This window comes from Ursus americanus, chromosome X (genome assembly GCF_024610735.1).
Source record: "Ursus americanus isolate L20-20 chromosome X, mUrsAme1.1.p, whole genome shotgun sequence".
NCBI lineage: Eukaryota > Metazoa > Chordata > Mammalia > Carnivora > Ursidae > Ursus > Ursus americanus.
This window is the reverse complement of record NC_142164.1, coordinates 64,270,989-64,298,023: the sequence shown is the minus strand read 5'-3', so window position 1 is coordinate 64,298,023 and position 27,035 is coordinate 64,270,989. Positions and strand designations below refer to the sequence as shown.

At 37.3% G+C, this 27,035-nt stretch overlaps 1 protein-coding gene across 4 annotated transcripts in view; it reads left to right on the top strand.

Annotated features, from left to right (window-relative positions):
* The window catches only part of CHIC1 (cysteine rich hydrophobic domain 1), a 61,568-nt gene that overhangs the window by 12,768 nt on the left and 21,765 nt on the right, over positions 1-27,035 (top strand). For 3 of the 4 annotated variants that reach the window (XM_045788492.2, XM_045788491.2, XM_045788490.2), the window contains exons 2-3: positions 4,323-4,377; positions 16,445-16,600. In XM_045788492.2, the coding sequence (XP_045644448.1) occupies positions 4,323-4,377; positions 16,445-16,600 (211 nt within the window). The remainder of the gene's footprint in view (positions 1-4,322; positions 4,378-16,444; positions 16,601-27,035) is intronic. The other variant, XM_087860203.1, reaches the window with a different exon arrangement.

Below are 27,035 nucleotides of genomic sequence, written 5' to 3'. Positions count from 1 at the left end.
TTTTTCATTTTTGATTGGTTCCTTTTTATATTTTCTCTTTGTTGAATATCTCACTGAGACCCTCCACTCTTGACTCAAGTCCAGTAAATATTTTTATGGCCATTACTTTATCAGCTGTATTGCTTATCTCCTTTCGTTTAGCTGTTTTGCTGTGGTTTTGTCCTGTTCTTTCATTTGGGACATATTCCTCTTTCTCCTCATTTTGTCTCTCTGTGTTTGTTTCTGTGCATTAGGAAAGGTAGTTACGTCTCCTGATTTTGAAGGTAGTGGCCTTATGAAGAAGAGGTCCTGTCGTGCCTTGTAGCACAATGTCCCCTGTTCACCAGAACCAGGTACTTCAGGGGTGTCTCCTGTGTGGGTTGTGTGTGCCCTACTGTTGTGGCTGGGTGGGCAGCATTTGCCTTCAGTCCTCTTGGCCACGATGGCCCACTTTGCCTATTGTGGGTACACTGGGCAGGGTTTGGTCCCTGTGCCATTAAGAGGCCAGTCTGGAGCTACCCTGGGCTTATAGTTGGGGGGTTTCAACAGTCAGACTAGATGTCTGCCCTCTGCTTGTTTGCTGGTGTTGTGGTCACACCAAACTCCAGGGCACTCTCCCTGTGTTATCCCTGGAGAGGCTTTTGTTGGTAGGCGGGGCCTGCATTCAAACCAAATGCCTATTCCAGTCCATGTGTTGAGGCTGCAGTGACCCTAAACTATAGAGCTCTCTGTGCTACCCCCTGAGAGGTTTTTGTCAGTGGGTGGAGCCAGCAGTCAGATCAGATGCCCACCCCCAGTTCATCTGCTGGGGCTGCAGAAGTACTGATCAACAGGGTACTCTCTCTTTCCTGCCAGTTATAAGGTTTGGCTTCTGGGGCTGCAGTTGAACTGGTGTGTGGTTTATCTTCCCCTCTCCTCAGGCAGCAGTCATTTTGGAGTGGTGCTGATCCCTGCCAGGGCTGCTTGCAGGATAAAATATGCCAGGAGCTGCTTTGGATGGATGCATACCTAGTGGGGCAGGATGGATGGGGTAGATCCACAGGAGAACACAGAGGCAGGGTGTATGGTGTTAGCAAGGTAGGTGGAGAGTATTCTCACTGGTTCTTGCAAGTGTCCTGGTATCTAGGCTGGGGATAGGGTGGAGGTGGAGGATGGCACCCACCAGTTCTTTTGTTCTTGAAGAAGTCTCCTAAAGATCCCTGCCCCTCCAGCATACATTCTGAAATTAGTAAATGAATCTCTTTTCTATATATCCAGGTGCTTTTCAAACTTCTGTTCAATGCTTTATCTCAGCAGGGTTGTTTGTTATGCTGTCTCTTTAAGGGCTCAGTTTCCTATTGTCCTCTGGCTCTCCCAGAGCTAAGCCTGCTGAGCTTTTTTTTTTTTAAGATTTTATTTATTTATTTGACAGAGAGAGAGATAGCCAGCGAGAGAGGGAACACGAGCAGGGGGAGTGGGAGAGGAAGAAGCAGGCTCCCAGTGGAGGAGGGAGCCCGATGTGGGGCTCGATCCCAGGACCCTGGGATCACGCCCTGAGCTGAAGGCAGACGCTTAACGACTGAGCCACCCAGGCGCCCCCTGCTGAGTTTTTTAAATTTATTTTTGTTGATAGAGCTAGAGCTAGAGTGAGAGCGAGAGAGAGCAGGGGGAGGGGCAGAGGGAGAGGGAGAATCTTAAGCAGGTTCCATGCCGAGCATGGAGCCCCACGTGGGACTCAATCTTAAAACTCTGAGATCATGGCCTGAGCTGAAATCAAGAGTTGAACACTTAACAGACTGAGCCATCTAGGTGCCCCAGAAGCCTGCTGATTTTTAAAGTACCCCAGAGTTAAGCCCCACTGCATTTCAAAGCCAAATATTATGGGGACTTGTCTTCCAAGTGCAAGTTCCTGTGTGTGGGGTGTTTGGTGGGGGTCTGCTCCTCTCCCTTCTTAGTGCTTGTGTTGTCCCTTCCATTTATGGTTAGAGCAGGAGCTTGATTCTTGACCATGTTTCCACCCTTCCTGCCCTTTTCAATATGGCCTCTTCTCTTCAATTAACCGGAAGGTCTGTTGTGCCAGTCTTTGGGTGGTTTTCTGTGTTTGTTGCACTGATATGGCGGTTGTCATATATCCAGATATGGGTATATCTGTGGAATGAGGTGGGCTTAGGATCCTCCTACTCTGCCATCTTCCCAGACTCTAAATCAGCAACATGTTATTGACATTGCATCTTAAAAGGTGTTTAGAGGGGCGCCTGGGTGGCTCAGTTGGTTAAGCAACTGCCTTCAGCTCAGGTCATGATCCTGGAGTCCCAGGATCAAGTCCCGCATTGGGCTCCCAGCTCAGCGGGGAGTCTGCTTCTCCCTCTGGCCCTCTTCCCTCTCATGCTCTTTCTCAATCTCTCTCTCAAATAAATAAATAAAATCTTAAAAAAAATAAAAAAAATAAAAGGTGTTTAGACAAGATATGAGAATAGACCTCTACTTTAAAATGTATAATGCCTCCTTTTAAAAATGAAACCTGTACCTATTTCTGTGTTACACAATAAGAATTTACTCTTTGTGGAATAATGAATTAAATTGCATGTTTTTGACTAGTGATGAGGTCACTATTTAGCTACATATAACTTAAATGAAGGGTGTTTCTTGCTCTATTATATATTGGTCATGTTACTGATAGCTGAGTTAGTACATAGTTGCAAATATATATTTAATACTGGAGTGTCAGTTTCTCAAACAGCACATTGAAATTTGCCATAAAAATTCATGTGCAGGAGTATACTATCTTATTTTCCAGTTCGGTTATATCCTGTGTCTATGTATAGACGTAAAGGGAATATTATTATGAGAATATTATGTTCTCATTACATAAACTGATACCTGGAGAAGTAATTAAATATTTTTTAATGAAGTTAAGGTCTTTTTACAATTGCTAATTACTTGTCTCAACTATCTTAAAACATAGAATTTGTTGTTTTAAAAAACATTTTAAATACACATAGTATATATATGCACAGATGTGTACCTTGCTACTAGCTGCTAAGTATAGAGAATTTTTGTGTTTAAGGTGGGCTTGTGTCCCAGAAAAGGCTCTATGAGCATAAATGATACAAGGAGAATATATGGGATTCCCACATAGTTTTTATAGGACATTGGATTCTTAACATGTCTTTAATGTGACCATAAGACCAAAGGGCCATAAATCAGTTGAATCAAACAGTATTGTAGCTTATTATTCAACAAACTTTTATTAAATACCTACTAGATTACATTATGCTACTAAGCAAAAAGATAACAAAATAAATATGCCATAGTTTCTGTTTTCAAAAAGCTCAACACAGGACAGAAAGAATTTAGGGATCAGCATTTGAATTTTGGTCCTCCCCACCTTACTAGATATATGACATGGGGCAAGTCATTTAATTACTTTTTGAAAAAAAAAAATTGAGTGTCCGCTTCCTTGTCTTCAAGAGGGGGACGACAATACCACTCTTGCAGGGTTGTAAACTTCAGAAGTAACATATTTATCTAGCACAGTGTCTGACCCATTGTAAGTGGATAATTACTGGTAACTGTTACTATTATTGCCTACCTCACCAGGAGTTCTCAATAAGTATTCCTGTTTTTTTTCATTTTTGCTTACACCCCATCATCCACTATACTATACTACACTGTACTATAAAATTGTGGTCACTATGATATATCATCTAAGATGCAGGAAGTGACCTTTGTTATCCCTACTGAAACCAACAAGTAGGTGAATGAAGGCTCATAAAATTCATCTTGACTTCTTGATTTCAATGAGCTTACTTGAGTCAGAGCTTTCAAGGCTGAGACCTGTTTTCTGAAAACAAGTTGAGCATATACATGAAAGCCATTCATAAAGATCAGCCTTTGAGTATATGAATACTAACTGATCATAAGTTTCTGAACTATGGTTCCAAAGGTTATATTAGTTTTTATTAGGAAAATTTTCATACATACACAAAAGTAGAAAGAATAGTATTATTCACTCCTATGTACTACCAATCAGCCAGTTCTAATAGTTATCAACTAAAATGGATTTTAACAGAAACATTTCAGTCAAAAATCTTATTCCAGCTCTAATTTGTTATTTAATCCGATAACGTTCATGAATGTAATTAGAATACTACTTTAACATTTGCACTGTAAGTTTCTTTTACTTTAATTCAGTGATTAATAGTCAAAGATTTGTTTTCTGTAAATATCATAAAATTATTTTTAGAACACATTTTTAAATCACAACATCAAAAGAAAATTGCATGGCTTTGTTACTTAAAAAAGAGGGGGTAGTAAAGAGTTAAATATGCTGGGTAGAATATATTTTGTTCTTTGTTTTTAAGGTTTGGCTTGAGCAACAAGTTTGATACTGAATTTCCCTCAGTTCTAACAGGGAAGGTAAGTGAGAGTTTGCTTTGAACTTTTCAATTCTAAAAGCATTGTTTTATAGCTTGTTATGACAAATGCTTTGGCTCCCCGGTAATGATGGTAACAAGAGGCCACGGTACTTGGAAGCTCTGTCATTAGTGACTGAAAGCTGTCACCATGACTACTAGCCTGTGACCAGTTATCTTGTTTATTGTCCATTAATACCAGGCATTATTTGCTTATCTGTTCAGTTTTTCCAGTTTTGCCCTTTATTCTCAGCACTAGTATCTATAATTGTTTTCATTTAGGTCCATAATCCCAATGTTTTTAGAGTTAACAAAGTTATCATTGTTTAACTTTGTATCACTCTATTATTTTTAAAGTGTCCTGTGGTATGATTTGTTAATACATCAAAAGAATCAAATGTTTGGCCAGACGTTTTTCTACCTTTTAGATAGTTTGAATTTCTAAAATTGGACTCGCTGCAATAAATTATTACCTTTCTATTCCCTGGTTCTTCTACATTCAGTAGTGTGTTCACGCTTAAGATTCAGTATTCAAAGACTTCCTAGGATTTGAAACTATGTTTGGAAAATCTGCTTACAACAGTAATGCTAACTTCTAGGCGGAAAGAAAAAGGCTTTGACTAAGGTAAAAAGTTACTTACACATGTTTGTTACTTGAGGAAATATAGAAGAAAGAGAAAAGCCATTATATTACAAAATAATAATTTCCAAATGGTTAATAGCTGAATGCTAGATAGGTGAAATGTTGATTTGGGGTTAAAAGAAATTAACTTTTTGTATTTTGAAGCCTGTAATTTATTATTATTCTGTTCAATTTTAGTACTAGAACAATGCTACTTGTCAGTATAGATTTGGTCATATTTTAAAATCATTCCATTCCCTAAAGGGCGTTTATGCAATTTATTGTTAAATTTTGTCATAATGTTAGTGAGAAAAGCAAGGTACAAATCAGTGTCTACAGTATGTGTAATAAAGGGGAGAAGTAAGCACATTAATAATTGTATAAAATTCTAGAAGGCTAATATGGAAATAAATAAAAGTGGTTACCTTAATGGGAGAAGGGGAATGAGATAGATGGAGGCAAGGGTAAGGATGAGACCATTTTTGGTATTTTGGTATTTAGTATTATTTTGATTTTTGAACCATGTCACTATGTTACCTATTCAAACCTTAATTTATTTAATTTGTTCTCTCATTCTAAACTCTCTGAGAATGGGATAAAATGCATCTAATATTGGCTCCTTTTTGTCATGATACATCTTCTAGCTGCTTGCTTTTCACTTTTGGCCTAATCCCAATCTTTTCCCTAGCCTTATTCAGAGGTGGGTGGGGAGAGAAAGACAGCAGAGCTATCACTAAAATTATAAGAAGTTCTATTTGATTTAACTCTGAAGGGTATTTTATATTTTATTTGCTTCCTTTACCCCTTGAAAAATGGGAGCTAGCTAGAGATGGTATAAAGTAGTTAAACTTTGAAATCAGATCTGGGTTGGAATACAAGGTCTGTCACTTACTGGCTTTGTATCCTTGAGGGAGCCACTTCTTTGAGCCTCAGTTCTTATGTGAATAGTACCTCACCTCTTGTTGTAAGGATTAAATGAAAGAGCATGTATAAAACTTCGAGTATATTGTCAGGTATTTATTAGCTTCCCAGTGCAGTTTTTTTTTTTTACCAGTATATCCCAGTTTCATCCTGATTATTTATTTCTCCAATTTTTTCTTACCAGCTTTCAATTTTTAACTGCTTTTGCTACTTTTACATTCTTTATCTGAGTAAGAGTTTATTCACTATTCCCACCAATAATCTGTCCTTTAAACTGTTGACCTTTTCTGTCTCTCCTGATGTATAATGTCAAATCATTCCATATAATAAGCAAGTGGAAAATAGTCCCTGGCTAAGTTAACAGAAAATATGTATCCATTTACCATTTTAGGATACAAAGAGCCCTTTGGTTTGATGTTTTGGCCTCACTCTCTAGAATGTTCTACCTTCCTATCCTGATCATTTAGAATAATTTGCGAATTGAAACAGCAGTTCAAACTTAGATTTGTTTTATATGAATTAATCATAAATATTTTCTCTAAAAGACAAAAAATAGCTGTGGAAAAATCCCTTGAATAATAGTGTGTTTGTGGAAAGATGACAAATTCAATATTAAAGAGAATGTGAATTAAAACATCTCCAATGGAAAACTTGTTCTTCGTTTCCCTGGTGCTGCTGCGTGCATTGTCTGGGCAGTTACATTCAGTTTTATTACTGGTTTGTTTCTTAAGAGTTTGAATTACAAGTCCAAAGAATTCTAGAAAATGAATAACCAGGGGAAAAAATGTCAGAGAATAGAGTTTCCAGGCACAAAATGTATCCATCTTTGAAACTGGCCAGTTTTATATGCTCAAAGAATATTTGGAATATTTCTTTATACTTCTTCATTTCTTTCCTTCTAAAACTAAAAACCCCACCATTGAAAAAGATAGTACAGTTTTTTAAACTAGAGTAAGAATGTTAAGCTGCTTTTGGTATGAGTTTACAAAACCTAGATGATCTGAATATGAGCTGTTCTTAAAGATATCCTTTCTTTTTAGGTGACCATTTCTGTAACACATATCAATGATTGGGTATTATTCTAGTGTGCATTATTTAAAGTAGACAAGATTTCTTATATATTAAATGAGGCGTGAATGATACTGTGATGTTTTTCTTAGTTTAGTTTTTAGTGATGAAAACAACACTAACAGGAATTCTGAAAGTCTGATTTTTAAAACTCGCATGGTAATAACATTAGCTTTATACGTTTTTCTCTTTAATGAGACAATTTTTGTCCAGTAGGCACTGTTGTATTTGTATAGGTTATTATGAATTATCAAAATGCTTCTCTGATAACTGGGGGAAGAGGCAAGCAGAATTACATTAACCAGAAAAGAAAGAAAAACCTAAAAGGACGGTCTGAATTCCAAACTTAGCAGACATTGTGTAAAATATTTTAAAATGAATAAATGCAGTCTCTAAAATAGAAAAATAGGGGCGCCTGGGTGGCTCAGTCCTTAAGCGTCTGCCTTCGGCTCAGGGTGTGATCCCAGAGTCCTGGGATCAAGCCCCACATCAGGCTCCTCCCCTGGGAGCCTGCTTCTTCCTCTCCCACTCCCCCTGCTTGTGTTCCCTCTCTCTCTGGCTCTCTCTCTGTCAAATAAATAAATAAATAAAATCTTTAAAAAATAAAATAAAATAAATAAAATAGAAAAATATATTTACCTTTTACAAAACCAGTCTTCTGGCATGAATGGGATTCTAAATAGGTTTTATGCCTAAACTAAGCAAAACTGCACAGAGTTAATTCTGAAAATGTAAAAAGCCACTTTGACAAGCTTTGTGGCTTAGTACTAATTTTGTGCTTATGTGTTAATGCTTCTAATACAAATAAAAAGGTAACCTTTTATATTAAGTGCAGAAAAGATTTTTTCCCCCATTTCACTAAAGATAAGTCATCCTGTCATGATAGGATACATCAAGCAGGTGCATACATACAGATTCTGGTGACCAGAAAGTGAAAGAACCACAGAACTTTAGAAAAGAACTGAAAGCTTCTGGCCCTCAGCTTGAAACAATTAAATCGTATTATGGGGAGATTAGTGTGTGCAGTGTTGGGGGAAACCTAAGCCATAAAATTGACCACTACTATTGTGATCCAGTATGACAAGTGATTGATAGGGTTGTGTTCCCCACGATTGAAGGAGGCAAAACAGTCTTGCTGGGTTTTGCTTATATTTTCTTCTGTTACCAGAGTCTTGCATCCTGTTATAAAATATTATGACCCTTTCTCCCACCTTTATGATGTGGCTTTCTTTTTTTCTTTCCAAGAAAGTCAAAAGGAATTAAATGTTTCTTTACAACCTGCCATTCAGCTGGAAAGTAAAAGACTTCCATCTGACTTTCATTACTAAAGATACTCAGTTATATGGAAGTAAATGAGTAAAACTCTGATTCCACACAGTTAATAAACATTTTTTTCACAATGTTTAAATCGGGAGTTAACCCATTCTCATTTCCTATGCCCTTATCATCTGTTTTATGACTTTTACTATTATTCAGATACAGATTTTTTTTCCCAAAGACAATCCTGGCCTCCTTTTAAAGTCAAAATGCAGATTTATTTTATTGTTTGAAATTCTAGTAGTTTTCCTTTCAATATATTTATCTTATGTCTTCAAAAAATTTGAATTCTCATTTTTAATAAGTTTAGTATTGTAGTTTTTAGTTTGCCCGTGATAACAGAGTACTAATTGACACAATTATGTGTTAAAGGTGGAAAGTATTGGCAGAAAAGGAGGAAAATTGCTACATTTTTTTAAAGTTTTGGTTAATTTATTTCCAGAAGATGTAATAAAAGAAAAATTTTATAACGAAGTTTATATATCCTGGCATATATTTTATTCACAATATTTTAAACAAAAAGCAAGTTTTACCTTTTAGACTGATTCTTTTCTGGCTTTAGCCTCACTATTTTTATTTTTTATCTGTGCTTATACACTTCCAAATAAATATTTTAAGTAAAAATTTTACTTTTTAAATAAAAATTTAAATTCTAATTATAAGCACTTAAATTTGTAAGTGCACAGATTTAATAATTTTATGAGTTACATTAGTTTATATAAAAATTTACCATATTTTAAAAATGTGTTAGTGTTTCTAGATACACAATTTAAAGAGAATTGATAGTAATGTTATATTGCAGCTTAGAGCTAAATATATAAATATATTTTCCTTATTTTAATTTCTGTTTCCTTGCTCAGTGATTGACTAGGAAAAAGAGGTTGAGTATCAGTGTCTGAGAGGTAAATCTTAAGATAGTAACTTGGCATCTTGTTTTTTTAAAAGGACATCTCTTTTTTTTTTTCTCTAAAGAATTGAGGAACCCTAGAGCATTAAATTTGCATTCAAAATGTAGCTCATTGGGGCGCCTGGGTGGCACAGCGGTTAAGCGTCTGCCTTCGGCTCAGGGCGTGATCCCGGCGTTATAGGATCGAGCCCCACATCAGGCTCCTCTGCTATGAGCCTGCCTCTTCCTCTCCCACTCCCCCTGCTTGTGTTCCCTCTCTCGCTGGCTGTCTCTATCTCTGTCGAATAAATAAATAAAAAATCTTTAAAAAAAAAAATGTAGCTCATTGACCATCACAGGCTACGCCCACCTGTGCACCTCTCTGGACACCTTCCGTTGTCCCCAGGCGCCATCACACCGCCTGCCCTGCCAGATGCCCAGTCAGATGCCTTTGCACACTGCACTCAATTGCACGCCCCCAGCAGCCCTCATGGGCCATGCCCAACCACACACGCTCAGCCACCATCGCACACCATGCCCAGCCTTGTGCCCTTGGTCACCCCGGCCTGAAACTCCCAGCTGCCACAGTGCTTCAGGGGATCCAGCATAGGACTAGTGACCCAGGACAAATTTTGCTAACACTACCCCTCTGCTCCCAAGTTCAGTGGGAACCCCCCTAGAGCTGGCCTGCTGGGGCCCAGAGAGAGCAAGCTTGGCCACAACAGGCAGAGAGTCAGTGCAGATGACTGCACTAAAAGGAAAACTGAATCAAACGAAACAGGAGGGCATAAAAACACACATAGGATACTCTACCGAAGGGCCAAGTTCTGTTGAACAGGGGACACTGCACTCCAGAGCACTCCAGGACCACTTCTTCATAAATTCACTACTTTTAAGAACAAAAGAAACAACTGACTTTCTTAACACACAGGAAGAGACATAGAGAGGCAGACAAAATGAGGAGACAGAGAAATTTATCCCAAATGAAAGAACAGGACAAGGCCATAGCCAGAGACCTAAGTCAAACAGATGTAAGTAACATGCCTGATAGAGAACATAAGCCGTGGTCATAAGGATACTCACTGGACTTGAGAAAAAAGTGGAAGACATGAGTGAGACCCTTAACAAAGAGATAAGGAACAACATAGTAGAGATAAAGGGCACAATATAAATGAAATGAGAAACATGCAGGGTGCCTGGGTGGCTCAGTCGGTTGAGCATCTGCCTTTGGCTCAGGTCATGATCCTGGGGTCCTGGGATCGAGACCCGCATCAGGCTTTCTGCTCTGCAGGGAGCTTGCTTCTCCCTCTGCCTGTCGCTGTGCCTACTTGTGATCTCTCTCTCTCTCTCTCTCTGTCAAATAAATAAATAAAACCTTTGAAAAATAATAATTAAAAAAAGAAATGAGAAACATGCTTTATGGAATGAATGGAGGATGGAGGAAGCAGAGAAACAAATTAGTGACCTAGAAGACAAAGTAATGGAAAGTGATCAAGCTGAACAAGAGGGAGAAAAGAATTATGCAAAATGAGAATAAACTGAGGGAGCTCAGTGACTCCATCAAACTCCATCAAATTTTATAGGAGTCCCAGAAAAAGAAGAGAGAGAAAGGGGGCAGAAAATTTATTTGAAGAAATTAAGAGCTAAAAATTCCCCTAATCTTGGGAAGGAAAGAGACATCCAGATCCAGGAGGCACAGAGAACCCCCAACAGAATCAACAAAAGCAGACTGACACACAGACGTCTATATTGTAATTAAATTTGCAAACTATAGTGATAAAAAGCTTTAAAAGCAGCAAGACAAAAGAAGTCGTTAAATTACAAGGGAAAACCCATAAGGCTAGGAAAACCCATAAGGCTAGCAGGAGATTTTTCAACATAAACTTTGCAAGCCAGAAAAGGAGTAGCAGGATATATTCAAAGTGCTGAATGAGAAGAATCTGCAGCCAAGAATACTCTACCCAGCTAGGCAATCATTCAGAATACAAGGAGAGATAGTTTTCCAGACAAGCAAAAACTAAAGGAGTTCATGACCATTAAACCAGCTCTGCAAGAAATATTAAAAGGGACTCATTGAGTAGAGAGACCAAAAGTGACAGTACAGAGGTAGGAAACACAAAGCAGTAAAAATGAATTTTTCTGCAAAAAAGTCAAGGAACTCACAAAAAAAGAATATAAAATACAATAACAGGTACCTAAAAGGTGTGGGGGACAGGAGAAAAGAATGTGTTCAAACTTAAATGACCATCAAAAATATAGACTGCTATATGCAGAAAAGGTGATACACAAACCTAATGGTAACCATATATCAAAAACCATTAATAGATATGCAAAGAATAAAGAGAAAGAAATCCAAATATATCATTAAAGAAAATAAGTAAAACATGAAAAAAGACAAGAAAGGCTCAGAGAAAATCTTCAGAAACAACCACAAAACAAGTAATAAAATGGCAATAAATATGTATCTATCAGTAATTACTTTGAATGTAAATGTACTAAATGCTGCAAGCAAAAGACATAGGGTAATGGAATGGATAAAGGAAAAAAAGTCCCATCTACATGCTGCCTGCAAGAGGCCCATTTTAGACCTAAGGACACCTACAGATTGAAAGTGAGAGGATTGAGAAACATTAGGAAAAGAAAGGGAAGAAGAAAGGGGGGGGGGTAAACAGAAGGGGGAATGAACCATAAGAGACTATGGACTCTGGGAAACAAACTGAGGGCTTCAGAGGGGAGGGGGGTGGGGGAATGGGGTAGGCTGGTGATGGGTATTAAGGAGGGCACGTATTGCATGGTGCACTGGGTGTTATACGCAACTAATGAATCATGGAACTTTACATCAAAAACTAGGAATGTGCTGTATGGTGACTAACATAATATAATAAAAAATATTATTAAAAAAACATGCAAATGGGGGGGCGCCTGGGTGGCTCAGTCACTAAGCGTCTGCCTTCAGCTCAGGGCATGATCCCGGCGTTATGGGATCGAGCCCCACATCAGGCTCCTCCGCTGGGAGCCTGCTTCTTCCTCTCCCACTCCCCCTGCTTGTGTTCCCTCTCTCGCTGGCTGTCTCTATCTCTGTCAAATAAATAAATAAAATCTTTAAAAAAAAATAGTCTATTTTGTCTGATATAAATATTGCTATTCTGGCTTTCTTTTGACATCCATTTGCATGTGTTTTTTTTAAGATTTTATTTATTTATTTGATAGAGATAGAGACAGCCAGCGAGAGAGGGAACACAAGCAGGGGGAGTGGGAGAGGAAGAAGCAGGCTCCCAGCGGAGGAGCCTGATGTGGGGCTCGATCCCATAACGCCGGGATCACGCCCTGAGCTGAAGGCAGACGCTTAGTGACTGAGCCACCCAGGCGCCCCACAAAATAGACTTTAAAACAGAGACTGTAACAAGAGACAAAGCAGGACAATATATAATAATAAAGGGGATAATCCAACATGAAGATACAACAGTTGTAAATATGTATGCACCCAACATAGGAGCACCCAAATACCTAAAACAGTTAATAACAAACATAAAGGAACTGATCCATAATAATACAATAATAGTAAGGGACTTTAATGCCACACTTACATCGGTGGACAGATCATCTAAACAGAACACCAACAAGGAAACAATGGCTTTGAATGACACACTGGAACAGATGGATTTAACAGATGTATTCAGAACATTCCCTCCTAGAACAGCAGCATACACATTCTTTCAAATGCACATAAAAACCCTTAACAAAATAAGTTTAGAGGGAACATACCTCAACATAATAAAGGCCACCTATGAAAAACCCACAGCTAACATCATCCTTAATGGGGAAAACCAGAACAAGACAAGGATGTCTACTCTTAACCACTTGTATTCAACATAGTACTGTAAGTCCTAGCCACAGCAATCAGACAACAAAAAGAAATAAAAGGCATCCAAATCAGCAAGGAAGAAGTAAAAGTTTCACTATTTGCATATGACGTGATACTATATAGAGAGAATCCTAAAGGCTACACCAAAAATTTGCTAGAACTGATAAACAAATTTAGTAAAGTCACAGGATACAAAATCAACATACAGAAATCTGCTGCATTTCTATACACTAATAATGAAGTGACAGGGAAATTAAGAAAACAGTCCCATTTACAATTGCATCCAAAATAGTAAGACGCCTAAGAATAAAACTAACCAAAGAGGTGAAAGACCTGTACTCTGAACACTATAAATCACTGATGAAAGAAATTCAAGACAACACAAAGAAATGGAAAGACATTCCATGCTCATGGATTGGAAAAACAAATATTGTTAAAATGTCTATACTACCCTAAGCAGTCTACAGATTTAACACAATCTACAACAGTGTTTTTCACACCACTAGAACAAACAATCCTAAAATTTGTCTGGAACCACTAAAGACCCCGAAAAGCCAAAGCAATCTTGAAAAAGAAAAGCAAAGCTGGAGGCATCACAATTCCAGACTTCGAGTTATATTTCAAAGCCATAGTAACCAAAACAGTATGGTACTAGCATAAAAACGATGTGGAGACAAAAGAACACTCTTATACTCATATACTGGAATGCAAACTGGTGCAGCCACTATGGAAAACAGTATGGAAGTTCCTCGAAAAAGTTAATGATAGAACTTTATCATCCAGCAATCACGCTACTGGGTATTTACCCAAAGAATACAAAAACACTAATTTAGAGGAATATATGCACCTCGATGTTTATAGCAGCATTATTTACAATAGCCAAGGTATGGAAGCAGTGTAAGTGTTCATGGATTGATGAATGGATAAAGAAAATGTGATATATAATTATAGATACAGATATATCCACACAATGGAATATTTTTCAGCCATAAAAAGGAATGGAATATTGCCATTTGCAACAACATGGATGGAGCTAGAGAGTGTATATAATGCTAAGTGAAACAAGTCAGTCAGAGAAAGACAAATACCATATGATTTCACCCATATGTGGAATTTTACATACAAAAGAAGCAAAGGGGAAAAAATAAAACAAAGCAAGAAACAGACTGTTAATTATAGAAAACAATCTGATGGTTAAGGGGGGATGGGTGAAATAGTGATGGGAATTCAGGAGTGCACTTGTCGTGATGAGCACAGGGTGATGTATGGAACTGTTCAATTACTCTGCTGTATACCTGAAACTAATGTAACACTGTATGTTAACTTACTGGAATTAAAATGAAAAATTAAAAAACAAACTGTAGCTAATTATCCTCTCATTTATAATAGAACGTGTAGCAAGGCTGTGGATTATTAATGGTTACCTGATCAAACACCTTGCCTTCAGGTGAGACCATGCAAAAGAGAGCTTTGCTTTTCTTTCTCCAAATCTAGTCAAGAGATAGGATTCACTGGCTTCCTTTTGCAAAGCATTCTGGTTATGAGGTTCTTTTTAAGATATGATTTCCATTTCCTGTGAGATATATAAGACAAAGATTATTACTCTCATTTTATACATGGGAAACTAAAACTCAGAAAAATTAAATGAATTTGCTATGATTTTTCATAGCTAATAAGTAACTAGAATCAAAATCTTCATTTATTGTCTAATATGCTTAGCCTGTTAGTATTTTATGTTCTCCAGTTATAAGGCATGGTTCTCTGAATTTATTTTCATATTTACCCCAGGAAGTTAGTCATTTAATTGGAATTCTTCTTACTCAGTGATTGTCTTTAGGTCATATTGCCAACAATTTAGTTGGAGAATTAGATTAGTTTACCTACCCATGTAAAAATAGTTCTTAGCCTTGCAATTTTACAACTATTGTTGGTTAACATATTAGGAAGAAAATCAAGTTTATGGGTTAAGCAATTAACTTTATTGGGTGGCATGAACAATTCTAATAAAGCTGGTATAATTAATGGTTTAATCATGATGGCACTGAATTCTTTGGTTGTGTATCTTTATAACATCTGCTAATAAATATATGTTTGTAGTATTGATTCTAAGATATGTCTATTAAAAGACAAAAATGTAACAAATTGAATCCTCCATACAGTTTTTACTTGGACGAGTTGTAAAGCTCCATATTTTATATACCAAACATGTTAATGGGGTTTTTATTTTATAGCACCTTATTTTTTCTAATATTTTCATAATTTTTGCTTGCACAGCCAGATGCTGGAATTTTTTCCCGTAGATTTTACAGTCTGACAGCTTTTTAAATGAAAAGGAATAATTTTTGTGATGCAGAAATGTGATTTCACTGAAAGCAAGCTATTTTTTTTTTAAAGATTTTATTTATTTATTTGACAGAGATAGAGTAGCCAGCGAGAGAGGGAACACAAGCAGGGGGAGTGGGAGAGGAAGAAGCAGGCTCCTAGCAGAGGAGCCTGATGTGGGGCTCGATCCCATAACGCCGGGATCACGCCCTGAGCCGAAGGCAGGTGCCCAACCGCTGTGCCACCCAGGTGCCCCTGAAAGCAAGCTATTTTTAGGATGCCTTTAAATTGTGTAACCTTCAAGCAGAATTTTTGGTATAAATCTAATTATGCCTGTCATGCTCTTGCCTTTGAACTGACTTTGTCATCGTTTACAGAGAGACACAAGCAGCCACTTCCAGGAATGGAGGTAGTAATTAAAATATTAAATTTGTATATTTAAAGACCTTTCAAATTTCAAAATTTACCGCAGTTTTTTGAGTCCATTTTATGCTGAATATTAAGACCCTTTTTAAATGTAATCACTCCTCACTGTCTTGTTAGTGTAGCTTTTCCGTACAAACGATGGCAAGTATTAAAATTGTTATGCTGCAAATTTGCCAGGGAGAAAAGTTTCAACAGTTGCCTAGTTAAAAGTAATCCAGGAATATTGCCAAAGTCTAATTTTAATTCAATTTCCTCTGGTAGTATTTGCGTTTTTATTGTTACATTATGCTTCTAGTCTTACTAGTCAGAATGATTGGAGACTATAATATTGCCTGAATAATGAGAATATTTGGTAGAAAAACTACTTGACGGGTGTTCTTTACCACCAATTTTGATGTCATTTTAATGCTGGTAATTTCAGAAGATTGGTTTTGAACATCAGAATAAGTTCTGTAAACATGAAATTATATTGTTTTGCTGTCTAATGTCATAAAAGAGTATGTAATACATAGAGGAAGGAAATCTATTTAGACGTGTTAAGTCCTTAAAGTGTTTGTAAAAGACAAACATTTTCTTTAGGTTTAGAGATAAGTAGTGGAAAGCTGCCCACAAACTGTTAAATAAAGATTGCACCCTTGTTATAGGTGGCCCCAGAAGAATTTAAGACCAGCATTGGCCGTGTGAATGCATGTTTGAAAAAGGCTCTCCCAGTCAATGTGAAATGGCTGCTATGTGGTTGTCTCTGCTGCTGTTGCACACTGGGTTGCAGCCTGTGGCCTGTTATTTGTCTCAACAAAAGAGTGAGTAACCATTTTATTATATAACCATAGGGCTAACACTTATTGAACACTTACATGTGCCAAGTATGTTACATGATTTTTTAAAATTCTCTTAACAGTGTTAACCTCATTCTAGAAACAAGCTTGGGGACAGAGAGATAAAGTGATTTGTCCAGCCTTTATTAACACATTGTTACTTAATATGAGTTCCCATCATTTTATTTTATTTTTTTTTCTTTTTTTGACTATTATTTTTTAAATTAGTTTCAGGGATAGAATTTAGTGATCCATCAGTTGCATTTAACATCCAGTGTTCATTTCATCAAGTGCCCTCCTTCATGCCCATCACCCAATTATCCCTTCCCCTCACCCACCTCCCCTCCAGCAACCCTCCGTTTCCTAGAGTTCAGCATCTCTTATGGTTTGCCTCCCTCTCAATTTTGATCTTGTTTTATTTTTCCTTCCCTTCCTCTGTGTTCATTGGTTTTGTTTCTTAAGTTCCACATATGAGTGAAATCATATGATTATTGTCTTTCTCTGACTGACTCATTTCGCTTAGCATGATATCCTCTAGTTCCATCCACATCATTGCAAATGGCAAGATTTCATTCTTTTTAATGGCTGAGTAATAGTCCATTGTATATATATATACCACATCTTCTTTATCCATTCATCAGTTGATGGACATTGGGCTCTTTCCATAATTTAGGTATTGTTGATAATGCTGTTATAAATATTGGGGTGCAGGTGCCCCTTCGAATCACTATGTTTGTATCCTTTGGATAGATACCTGTAGCGCACATGCTGGGTTATAAGATAGGTCTATTTTTAACTTTTTGAGGAACCCTCCATACTGTCTTCCACAGTGACTATACCAGTTTGCATTCCCACCAACAGTGGAAGAGGGTTCCCCTTTCTCCTCATCCTTGCCAACATCTGTTGTTTCCTGAGTTGTTAATTTTAGCCATTCTGACTGGTGTGAGGTGGTATCTCATTGTTTTTTTGATTTGTATTTCCCTGTTACCTAGTGATGTTTAACATCTTTTCATGTACGTGTTGGCCATTTGTATGTCTTCTTTGGAGAAATGTCTGTTCATGTCTTCTGTACATTTCTTGACTGGATTATTTGTTTTTTGATGGTTGAATTTGATAAGTTCTTTATAAATCTTGGATACTAGTCCCTTATCTGATACGTCATTTGCAAATATCTTCTCCCATTCCATAGGTTGCCTTTTAGTTTGGTTGACAGTTTCCTTTGCTGTGCAGAAGCTTTTTATCTTGATGAAGTCCCAGTAGTTCATTTTTGCTTTTGTTCCCCTTGCCTTTGGAGACGTGTCTAGCAAGAATTTGCCGCGGCCAAAGTCAAAGAGATTTCTGCCTGTGCTCTCCTCTAGGATTTTGATGGATTCCACTCTCATATTTAGGTCTTTCATCCATTTTGACTTTATTTTTATGTAAGGTGTAAGAAAATGGTTCAGTTTCATTCTTCTACATGTGGCTGTCCAATTTTCCCAGCACCATTTGTTGAAGAGACTGTCTTTTTTCCATTGGATATTCTTTCTTGCTTTGTCAAAGATTAGTTGACCATAAGGTTAAGGGTCCATTTCTGGATTCTCTATCCTGTTCCATTGATCTATATGTCTGTTTTTGTGCCAGTGACATACTGTCTTGATGATTACCGCTTTGTAATACAGCTTGAAGTCCTGCCTCCAGCTTTCGTTTTCTTTTTCAACATTCTTTTGGCTATTAGGGGTCTTTTCTGGTTCCATACAAAGTTTAGGATTGTTTGTTCCAGCTTTGTGAAAAAAGCTGATGGTATTTTGACAGGGATTGCATTGAATATGTAGATTGCGCTAGTTAGCGTAGACATTTTAACAATACTTGTTCTTGCAATCCATGAGCATAGAAAGTTTTTCCATTTCTTGTGTCTCCCTCAATTTCTTTCATAAGTGTTCTATAGTTTTCAGCATACAGATCCTTTACCTCTTTGGTTAGGTTTATTCCTAGGTATCTTATGGTTTTTGGTGCAATTGTATATGGGATCAATTCCTTGATTTCTCTTTCTTCTGCCTCATTGTTAGTGTATAGAAATGCAGTTGACTTCTGTGCATTGATTTTATATCCTGAGACTTTGCTGAATTCCTGTATGAGTTCAAGCAATTTTTAGGTGGAGTCTTTGGGTTTTCTACATAGAGGATCATGTAGTCTGCCAAGAGTGAGAGTTTGACTTCTTTGCCGATTGGATGCCTTTTATTCTTTTATTTCTTTCTGATGTCTGATTGCTGAGGCCAGGACTTCCAGTACTATCTTGAACAACAGTGGTAAGAGTGGATATCCCTGTCATGTTCCTGGCCTTAGGGGAAAAGCTCTCAGTTTTTCCCCATTTAGGATGACACTAGGTGTGGGTCCTTCTATATGGCTTTTAGGATATTGAGGTATGTTCCTTCTATCCTTACACTGCTGAGAGTTTTTATCAAGAAAGGATGCTCTAGTTTATCAAATGCTTTTCCTGCATCTGTTGAGAGGATCATATGGTTCTTGGCCTTTCTTTTATTAATGTGGTGTATCACATTGATTGATTTGCAGATGTTGAACCACCCTTACATCCCAGGAATAAATCCCACTTGGTCCTGGTGAATAATCCTTTTAATGTACTCTTGGATCCTATCAGCTAGTATCTTGGTGAGAATTTTTGCATCCATGTTCATCAGGGATATTGGTCTGTAATTCTCCTTTTTAGTGGGGTCTTTGTCTGGTTTTGAGTTCCCATCATTTTAAATAAATGAAATATAAATGGAGTACTGGAATAAATAAATGTAACTAGGCTACTTAATTCTTTTCACAAAACCCAAACCTGTGATTTAAAATATTTCTAAGCAGAGCATCTGGGTGGTTCAGTTGGTTAGGCATATGCCTTCAGCTCAGGTCATCATCCCAGGGTCCTGGGATCGAGCCCTGTGTTGGGCTCCCTGCTTAGTGGGGAGTCTGCTTTTGCCTCTGCCCCTCCCTTTCACTCATGCCCTCTCTCTGGTTCTCTCTCTCTCTCAAATAAATGAATAAAATCTTTTAAAAAATTAAGTATTTCTAAGCTACAACTATATGGGAGAGCTGCTTCTGCTCTGAAGAAAAGCAAAAGTGAGAGTAACATAGTTGGGGGGAAATCCTACTTCATTTTGAACATGTTGAAATAACATTATTATAACAAAACATTACTAGTTAAATCATGGGTTTAAGACTACTACCTTAATCTCATCTTTAAAACTTTTAGTCTTTGAAATGTTTTTATTTCCCAGTGGAAAGATTGAAGCCACCCTGTACCATATTGATGATTTCATTTAAACTTTTAAATAATAATTAGCCTACTAAACTGTCTTCAAAATCACAGCACCTTGTGCAGCTATAATTAATGGTACAGTTGTTTGAAAAAGGCCAAAAATATTCCCAAGAAGTACTCATTAATTTTCCATCTCCATCTTTCCTCTGCCCTTCTTAATGTGTATTTCAAAAAGAAAAATAATGAGACACTGCCATCTCTATGACATTTTGATGAAAAAATTAAACATTTTTTTTATTCCCTTGGTAACTACCAGCAGGTCAAAGCTTAACTTTAAGTAAAGCTTAGTTTATTATTTGTCAAAGCGTGTAGAATATTTTCAGATGGCGTTCTATAAGTTAAAAAATTGACAGTGTAAATTTCTTTCTCTAGTTGTCATATCTTTTAACAATTACAAATCAATAACTCCTATCCATCCCATTATTTTTAAAACCTCAGCGTGAATTAATTATGATTTAGATTTTCTAGCCAATTTTAATTATTTAAGAACAGAATTTTAGGTTTCGCTATTATCCAGGATCTATCGTTTTTACTGATGACCCGTTTACTCTTTGTCTATTTGTCGATGCTTTTGCCACACGGCCTAAAGTAGAGAGAAGCAATTTTTTGAATCATGTAAACTTCTGATAGAATAGTCAATGGAAAATGATATTAATACTGATGCTGTGATTTCGCCTTAGCCCCTGTTACTTTGGTTAATTAATTATTCACATTGAAGGTGCATATAGCTTTCACAACTTCAGGAAGTTGAAAAAATCGTAAGTAGAACCCTTATTGGTCAGGGACCATCTGTATTCTTAGATCACTAATCTGTCAATTTAAAAATGTTTATTTAGGAGCACCTGGGTGGCTCCATTGGTTAATAAGCCTCTGTCTTCAGCTTGGGTCATGATCTCAGGGTCCTGGGATCAAGCCCCTCACTGGGCTCCCTGCTCAGTGGGGAGCCTGGTTCTCCCTCTGCCTGCCACTCCCCCCTGCTCATGCTCTCTCTCTTTCTCTCTGTCAAATAAATAAATAAAATCATTTTAAAAAAATAAAAATTTTTTTTAGTACAGATTTTCAAACTGTCATCCTCTGGGCCAAATCTAGACCGTTCTGTTTTTTAAACATTTGAATGAATTGCCAACATTTAAAAATTGGAATATTTAAAATAAAATTTGAGATAGCCAGCCTCTCTTAAAATTTAAACATCTGGCAATATTGGACCCACATGCCTATATTTCTGCAGTTGGCCCTAGCTGAGTGGTGGCTTCTGCCTTTAAATAGGACATGAGGTCTCTGGTTCACAACACAACCACCCAGCATTTACATTATCTGCCTTGCTCTGGACACTTTATAGTTATGGCCCTTGATTTTGTACATGCTGTGTTGTTAACACACCAGACAGAACACTAAGCACATGTTGGTAACCTTGTGTAAGATACTGCCCTTTCTGGAGCTTCAGTTTTCCTCGCTGATAAAATCAGGATAATACTACCTACTTTTTTTAAAAGATTTTATTTATCTACTTGACAGAGAGAGAGAGAGAGCCAGAGAGCACAAGTAGGGGGGATGGCAGGGGGCGAGGGAGACGCAGGCTCCCGGCTGAGCAGGGAGCCTGATGAGGGGCTTGATCCCAGGACCCTGGGATCATGATCTGAGCCGAAGGCAGACACTTAACCAACTGAGCCACCAGGTGCCCCAGTACTACTTACTTTTTTAAGGCGGTGTGGTGATAAAGAAATTTAAGTGCCTCACTGCTTTTTTGTCCACATGGAGAAATTTTTAAAAATAAAATACAATAATTTAAGAACTTTTATACCTTTACTACTGCTTCCTAATCTGTAAACTAAATTGTATAGACTCTAATAGTTTAATTGGAAAGATGATTAGCATTCATGTAGCCTAAATCCCTTATTTTACATGCGTGAAAACAGATACAGCGAGGTAAAATGAGTTTCCCAGTGTCACATAGTAAATGACACACCCAGAGAAATTTTTTTTTGTTTTGTTTGGTTTCTGTGTCTTGAAACACTGTATTCTCTTGACTACATCATATTCCTAGGTTGTATTTCCTATTTCTGGGACAAGAAACATTAGGATAAGTGGTATGATAAACAGCCCAATGAATTTTAATTCTCTAGCAGACAAATATTTCTTAAAGGACGAAATAGTAAATACTTCAGGCTTTGTGGGCCAGAGGTCTCTGTTGCAACAACCCAGCTCTCTGGTTTTAGTATGAAAGCAGCCATAAGCAATATGCAAATGAGTGAGCATTGCTGTGTTCCTGTAAAACTTTATTTACAAAAACAGGCAGCAGGCCAGATTTTGCCTGTGAGCTATTGTTTGCCATCCTCCTGTAGCCAACTCTAATGGGGTATCTAGCTTTATGAAAGTCATATCTGTTTATCCACAAAATAAAATGGAAATAATGTGGTTACACTGTCCTATGTCACAAGGTTGCTGTGTAAACTGACTGTAAAATGTTTCCAGGAAAAGAACTTTGTAAACTGTCTGCCTTATGAACATTTTTTTAGGCAGTGCACTTCATGAATATATTTTGTAACAAATTAGGTGAAAGAAAAGAAATACAAATTAGGGTGCCCTGAGCTCCTCCTAGTCACTCTTGGCTCTAATAGGATTCTGTGGCTACATGATATATGAAATGAAGGTTTTCATTTACCCAGTCTTACATTTACCACTGAAACAACTGTGATATTATCAGTCAAATTTCAGGCCTATTCGTGCCACCATTTTTAAATAACTTTCACCCTTTTTGCTATAATATTTGCTAAATTGAGAGGAATGTTCAGAGGAAAGGGACTGTTCTCTCAGTCTTACAACATGAATATGATGTTGTTTTCCTTCTCTTATGATTTCTAGTTTCATACTTTGTAGGACTTAACTCTTTTTAAATTTATTGAGACTTGGTTAGTGGCATAACATATGGTCTATCCTGGAGAATACTCCAGGTACACTTGAAGAGAATTTGTATTCTGTTGTGGGACAGAGTGTTCCGTGTGTATCTGTTAGGTGTAGTTGGTTGACAGTGTTGTCCAAGCCCTCTATTTCTTTACTGATCTTCTTTGTAGTTGTTCTCATTGTTGAAAGTGGAGTATTGAAGTCTCTGTTATTATAGAACTATCTATTTCTCTCTTCAGTTCGGTCAATTTTTGCTTCACACATTTTGTAGGTGTGTGTTCAGTTATGTTAGTGTTTATAATTGTAATTCCTTATTGATTGGTTTATGTTTTTATTAAATATGCTGGTATGGAATTAATGTTTGTTTCCCCCAAAAAATTTGTATGTTGAAGCTCTCCCCACTAATTGAATGATATTTGGAGGTGGATGGTATTTTGGTCTGTGAGAGGTAATTAGGTGTAGATGGAGTCATGAGGGTGGGGTCCTTATGGTGGAATTAGTGCCTTTATAAGAAAAGATCAGAGCTTGCTCTTTCTCTACCATGTGAGGTCACAGCAGTAAAGCAGCTACCTGCAAGCCAGGGGCCAAGGAAGCCAAGGACAAGGACTCTCACCGGAACTCAACAAACCATGCTACCACTCTCATCTAAGATTTTCCATCTGTTAGAATTGTGAGAAATAGATTTCTGCTATTTAAGCCACTCGGTCTATTGTATTTTGTTATAGCAGCCTGAGCATATTAAGACATAATACACTGTCCATCTCTTCCTCTTGTAACTTTTTTTTTTACTTAAAATCTATTTTGTCTCATATTATTATAGCCACCTCAGCTCTTTTTGTTGTTGTTACTATTTACATGGAATAGCTTTTTCCATCCTCTCACTTTCAAACTCTTTCTGTCTTTGAATCTAAATGGATTCTTATGTAGACAGGGTATAGACGGATTACGTTTTGTTGTTGTTCTTTAAGTAGGCTCCACGCCCAGCAAGGAGCCCAGTGCAGGGCTTTAACTCATGACCCTGAGACCAAGACCTGAGCTAAAATCAAGTGATAGATGCCTAACCACTGAGCCACCCGGGCGCCCCAGATGAATTATGTTTTTAAATTAGTTCTGCAGATCTCTGCCTTTGAATTGAGAGTCCAGTCTACTTACATGTAAAGTGATTAATGGCAACGTATTAGTTTGCTAGCACTACCTTAATAAAGTACCCCAGACTAGGTGGCTTAGACAACAAATTTATTTTCTCACAGTTCTGGAGACTGTAATTCTGAGATCAAGGTGTTAAAAGAGTTTATTTTTTTCTGAAGTTTCTCTCCTTGACTTGTAGATGGCCATTTTCTCTCTGAGTCTTTACCTGGTCTTCCCTCTAAACATGTCTGTATCCTCGTAAGAAGTGATTGGTCATATTGGATTAGAGTTTACCCTAATTATCTCATTTTAACTTAATTACCTCTTCAAAAATCCTATATCCAAATATGATCACATTCTGAGGTCCTGGCAGTTGTGACTTCAATATATGAATTGGCAGAAAGTAATTCAGTCTGTAACAGATAAGGAAGGATTTCTGTCATTTTGCTATTTGTTTTCCATGTGTCATATATTTTTTAACTCAATTACTCCATTACTTCCTTATTTTACATTTAACTGATTTTTGTAATGTACCATGTACCTTCTCATGTCTTTTTTTTTAAATATATTTCTTAGTTGTTTCTTGGAGATTATAATTAGCATCTTAAACTTATAACACACTACTTTGAATTAATATCATCTTAGCTTTGATAATACACAAACTCTGCTCCTGTGCATATCCGTACCTCCCTTTATATGTTATTATCACAAGTTACATCTTATATATTTATGTCTATTAGCCTAGATTTATAATTAATATATTATGCATTTTTTAAATCACATAGGAAGAAAAGAGAATTTCCAAAACAAAAACAGAACAATATTGTCTTTTACATTTATTTATTGAGTTACTTTTACTGGCATTATGTTCTCATATGGCTTGAGTTATTGTCTAATGTTCTTTTATTTCAGCCCGAAGGACTCTGTTTAGCATTTCTTACAGATAATTCTCATAGGCATGAACTCCTTCAGTGCTTATATATCTGAGAATGTCTTAATTTCTCCCCCTTTTTTTTGAAGGATAGTTTTGCCAAATCTAGAATTCTTGGATGACAGTTTTTCTTTTAGCACTTGAAATATGCCATTCCTCTGCTTCTGAACCTCATGGTTTCTGATGTGAAAACAACAGATTCAAGAGGATCCCCTGAATATAACAAGTCACTCCTCTTTTGCTGCTTTCAAGATTTCTCTCCTTGTTTTTGACTTTCAAGTTTGATTTTGGTTTCTCTCAGAATGTATCTCTTTGAGTTTATCCTAGTCGGAATTCTTTGAGCTTCTTAGAATTTTCCTTTTTTTTTAAGATTTTATTTATTTATTTATCTGTTTGTTTGTTTATTTATTTATTTAAGAGAGAGGCAGAGAGAGCACAAGCAGAAAGAGGGGCAGAGGAAGAGGGACAGGCTGACTCTGAGCTAAGCCCAGATCATGACCTGAGCCAGAAGTCAGATGTTTAACTGACTGAACCACCCAGGTGCCCCAGAATTTTCCTTTTTCTGTATGTGGACTGAAATTAATACCTAGTGTCCCTTGATTTCAGCCTGAAGAATTTCCCATAGTGTTTCTTGTACAGTAGGTCTGCAGGTAACAGATGCTGTTAGTTTTTATCTATGAATGTCCTCATTTCATCTCCACTTTTTAATATATAAAAATATAAAACTAATTAACATAGTATTTTTGAGCAATTTTAGGTTTATGGGGAAAAAATGAGAAAAAGGTGCAGAGTTCCCATATACCCTCCTCACCCAACTCCCAATTTCCCCTATTATTAGCACCTTGTACTATTGAAGTAAAATTGTTAAAACTGATAAGGCTAATATATTTTTTTTAAGATTTTATTTATTTGACAGAGAGAGACAGCGAAAGAGGGAACACAAGCAGGGGGAGTGGGAGAGGGAGAAGCAGGCTTCTGGATGAGCAGGGAGCCCCATGCGGCGCTCAATCCCAGGACCCTGGGATCATGACCTGAGCCGAAGGCAGACGCTTAATGACTGAGCCACCTAGGCACCCCTGATAAGGCCAATACTGACACATTATTATTAACTAAAGTCCTTGATTTACATTAGAGTTCACTCTTTGTGTTATACATTCTGTGGATTTTGACAAATGTATATTGACATGTATTCATCATTAGAGTGTCATGGAATAATAATTTCACCACTTGAAAAATCCACCATGCTACACCTATTCTTTTCTCCCTCCCACCCCAAAATCCCAAGCAATCACTGAACTTTTTAACTGTCTCCATAATTTTGCCTTTTTCAGAATGTCGTATACTTTAAATCATACAAGATGTAGTCTTTTCAGATTGGCTTCTTTCACTTACCATATGCATTTAAGGCTTCTCCATGTCTTTTTGTGGCTTGATAGATCGTTTTTTGTTGAATAATATTCTTTTTTAAAGATTTATTTTTTGTTTGAGAGAGAGAAGCAGGCATGAGTGGGGGGAGGGGCAGAGGGAGAGAGAGAATCCTCAAGCAGACTCCCTGCTGAACGTGGAGCCCAATACAGGGCTCGATCCCAGGACCCGGAGATCGTTACCTGAGCCAAAATCATAAGTTGGCCGCTTAACCAACTGAACCACCCAGGTGCCCCTACTGGATAATACTCTGTTGTTTGGATGTACTAGTTTTGTTTCCCCATCCACCTAGTGAAGGATGTCTTCATTGAATTCAAGGTTTGGCAATTATAAATTAGGCTGCTACAAACATTCTATGTACAGGTTTTTGCGTTAGCAAACTTCAAGTAATTTGGGTAAAAAACCAAGGAGTATAACTTCTGGATCGTATGGTAAGGTTATGTTTAGTTTTGTAAGAAACCTGCCAAGTCTTCTTCCAAAGAGGCTATACTGTTTTACATTCCCACTAACAATGCATAAGACTTTGTTGCAGGGCACCTGGGTAGCTCAGTCAGTTAAGTGTCTGCCTTCGGCTCAGGTTATGATCCCGGAGTCTCTGGATGGAGCCCTGAGTTGGGCTCCCCGCTCATCAGGGAGTCTGATTCTCCCTCTGCCCTTCACCCTGCTTGTACTCTCTCTCTCTCTCTCACTGTCGCTCTCACTCTTGCTCAAATAAATAAATAAAATCTTTTTTAAAA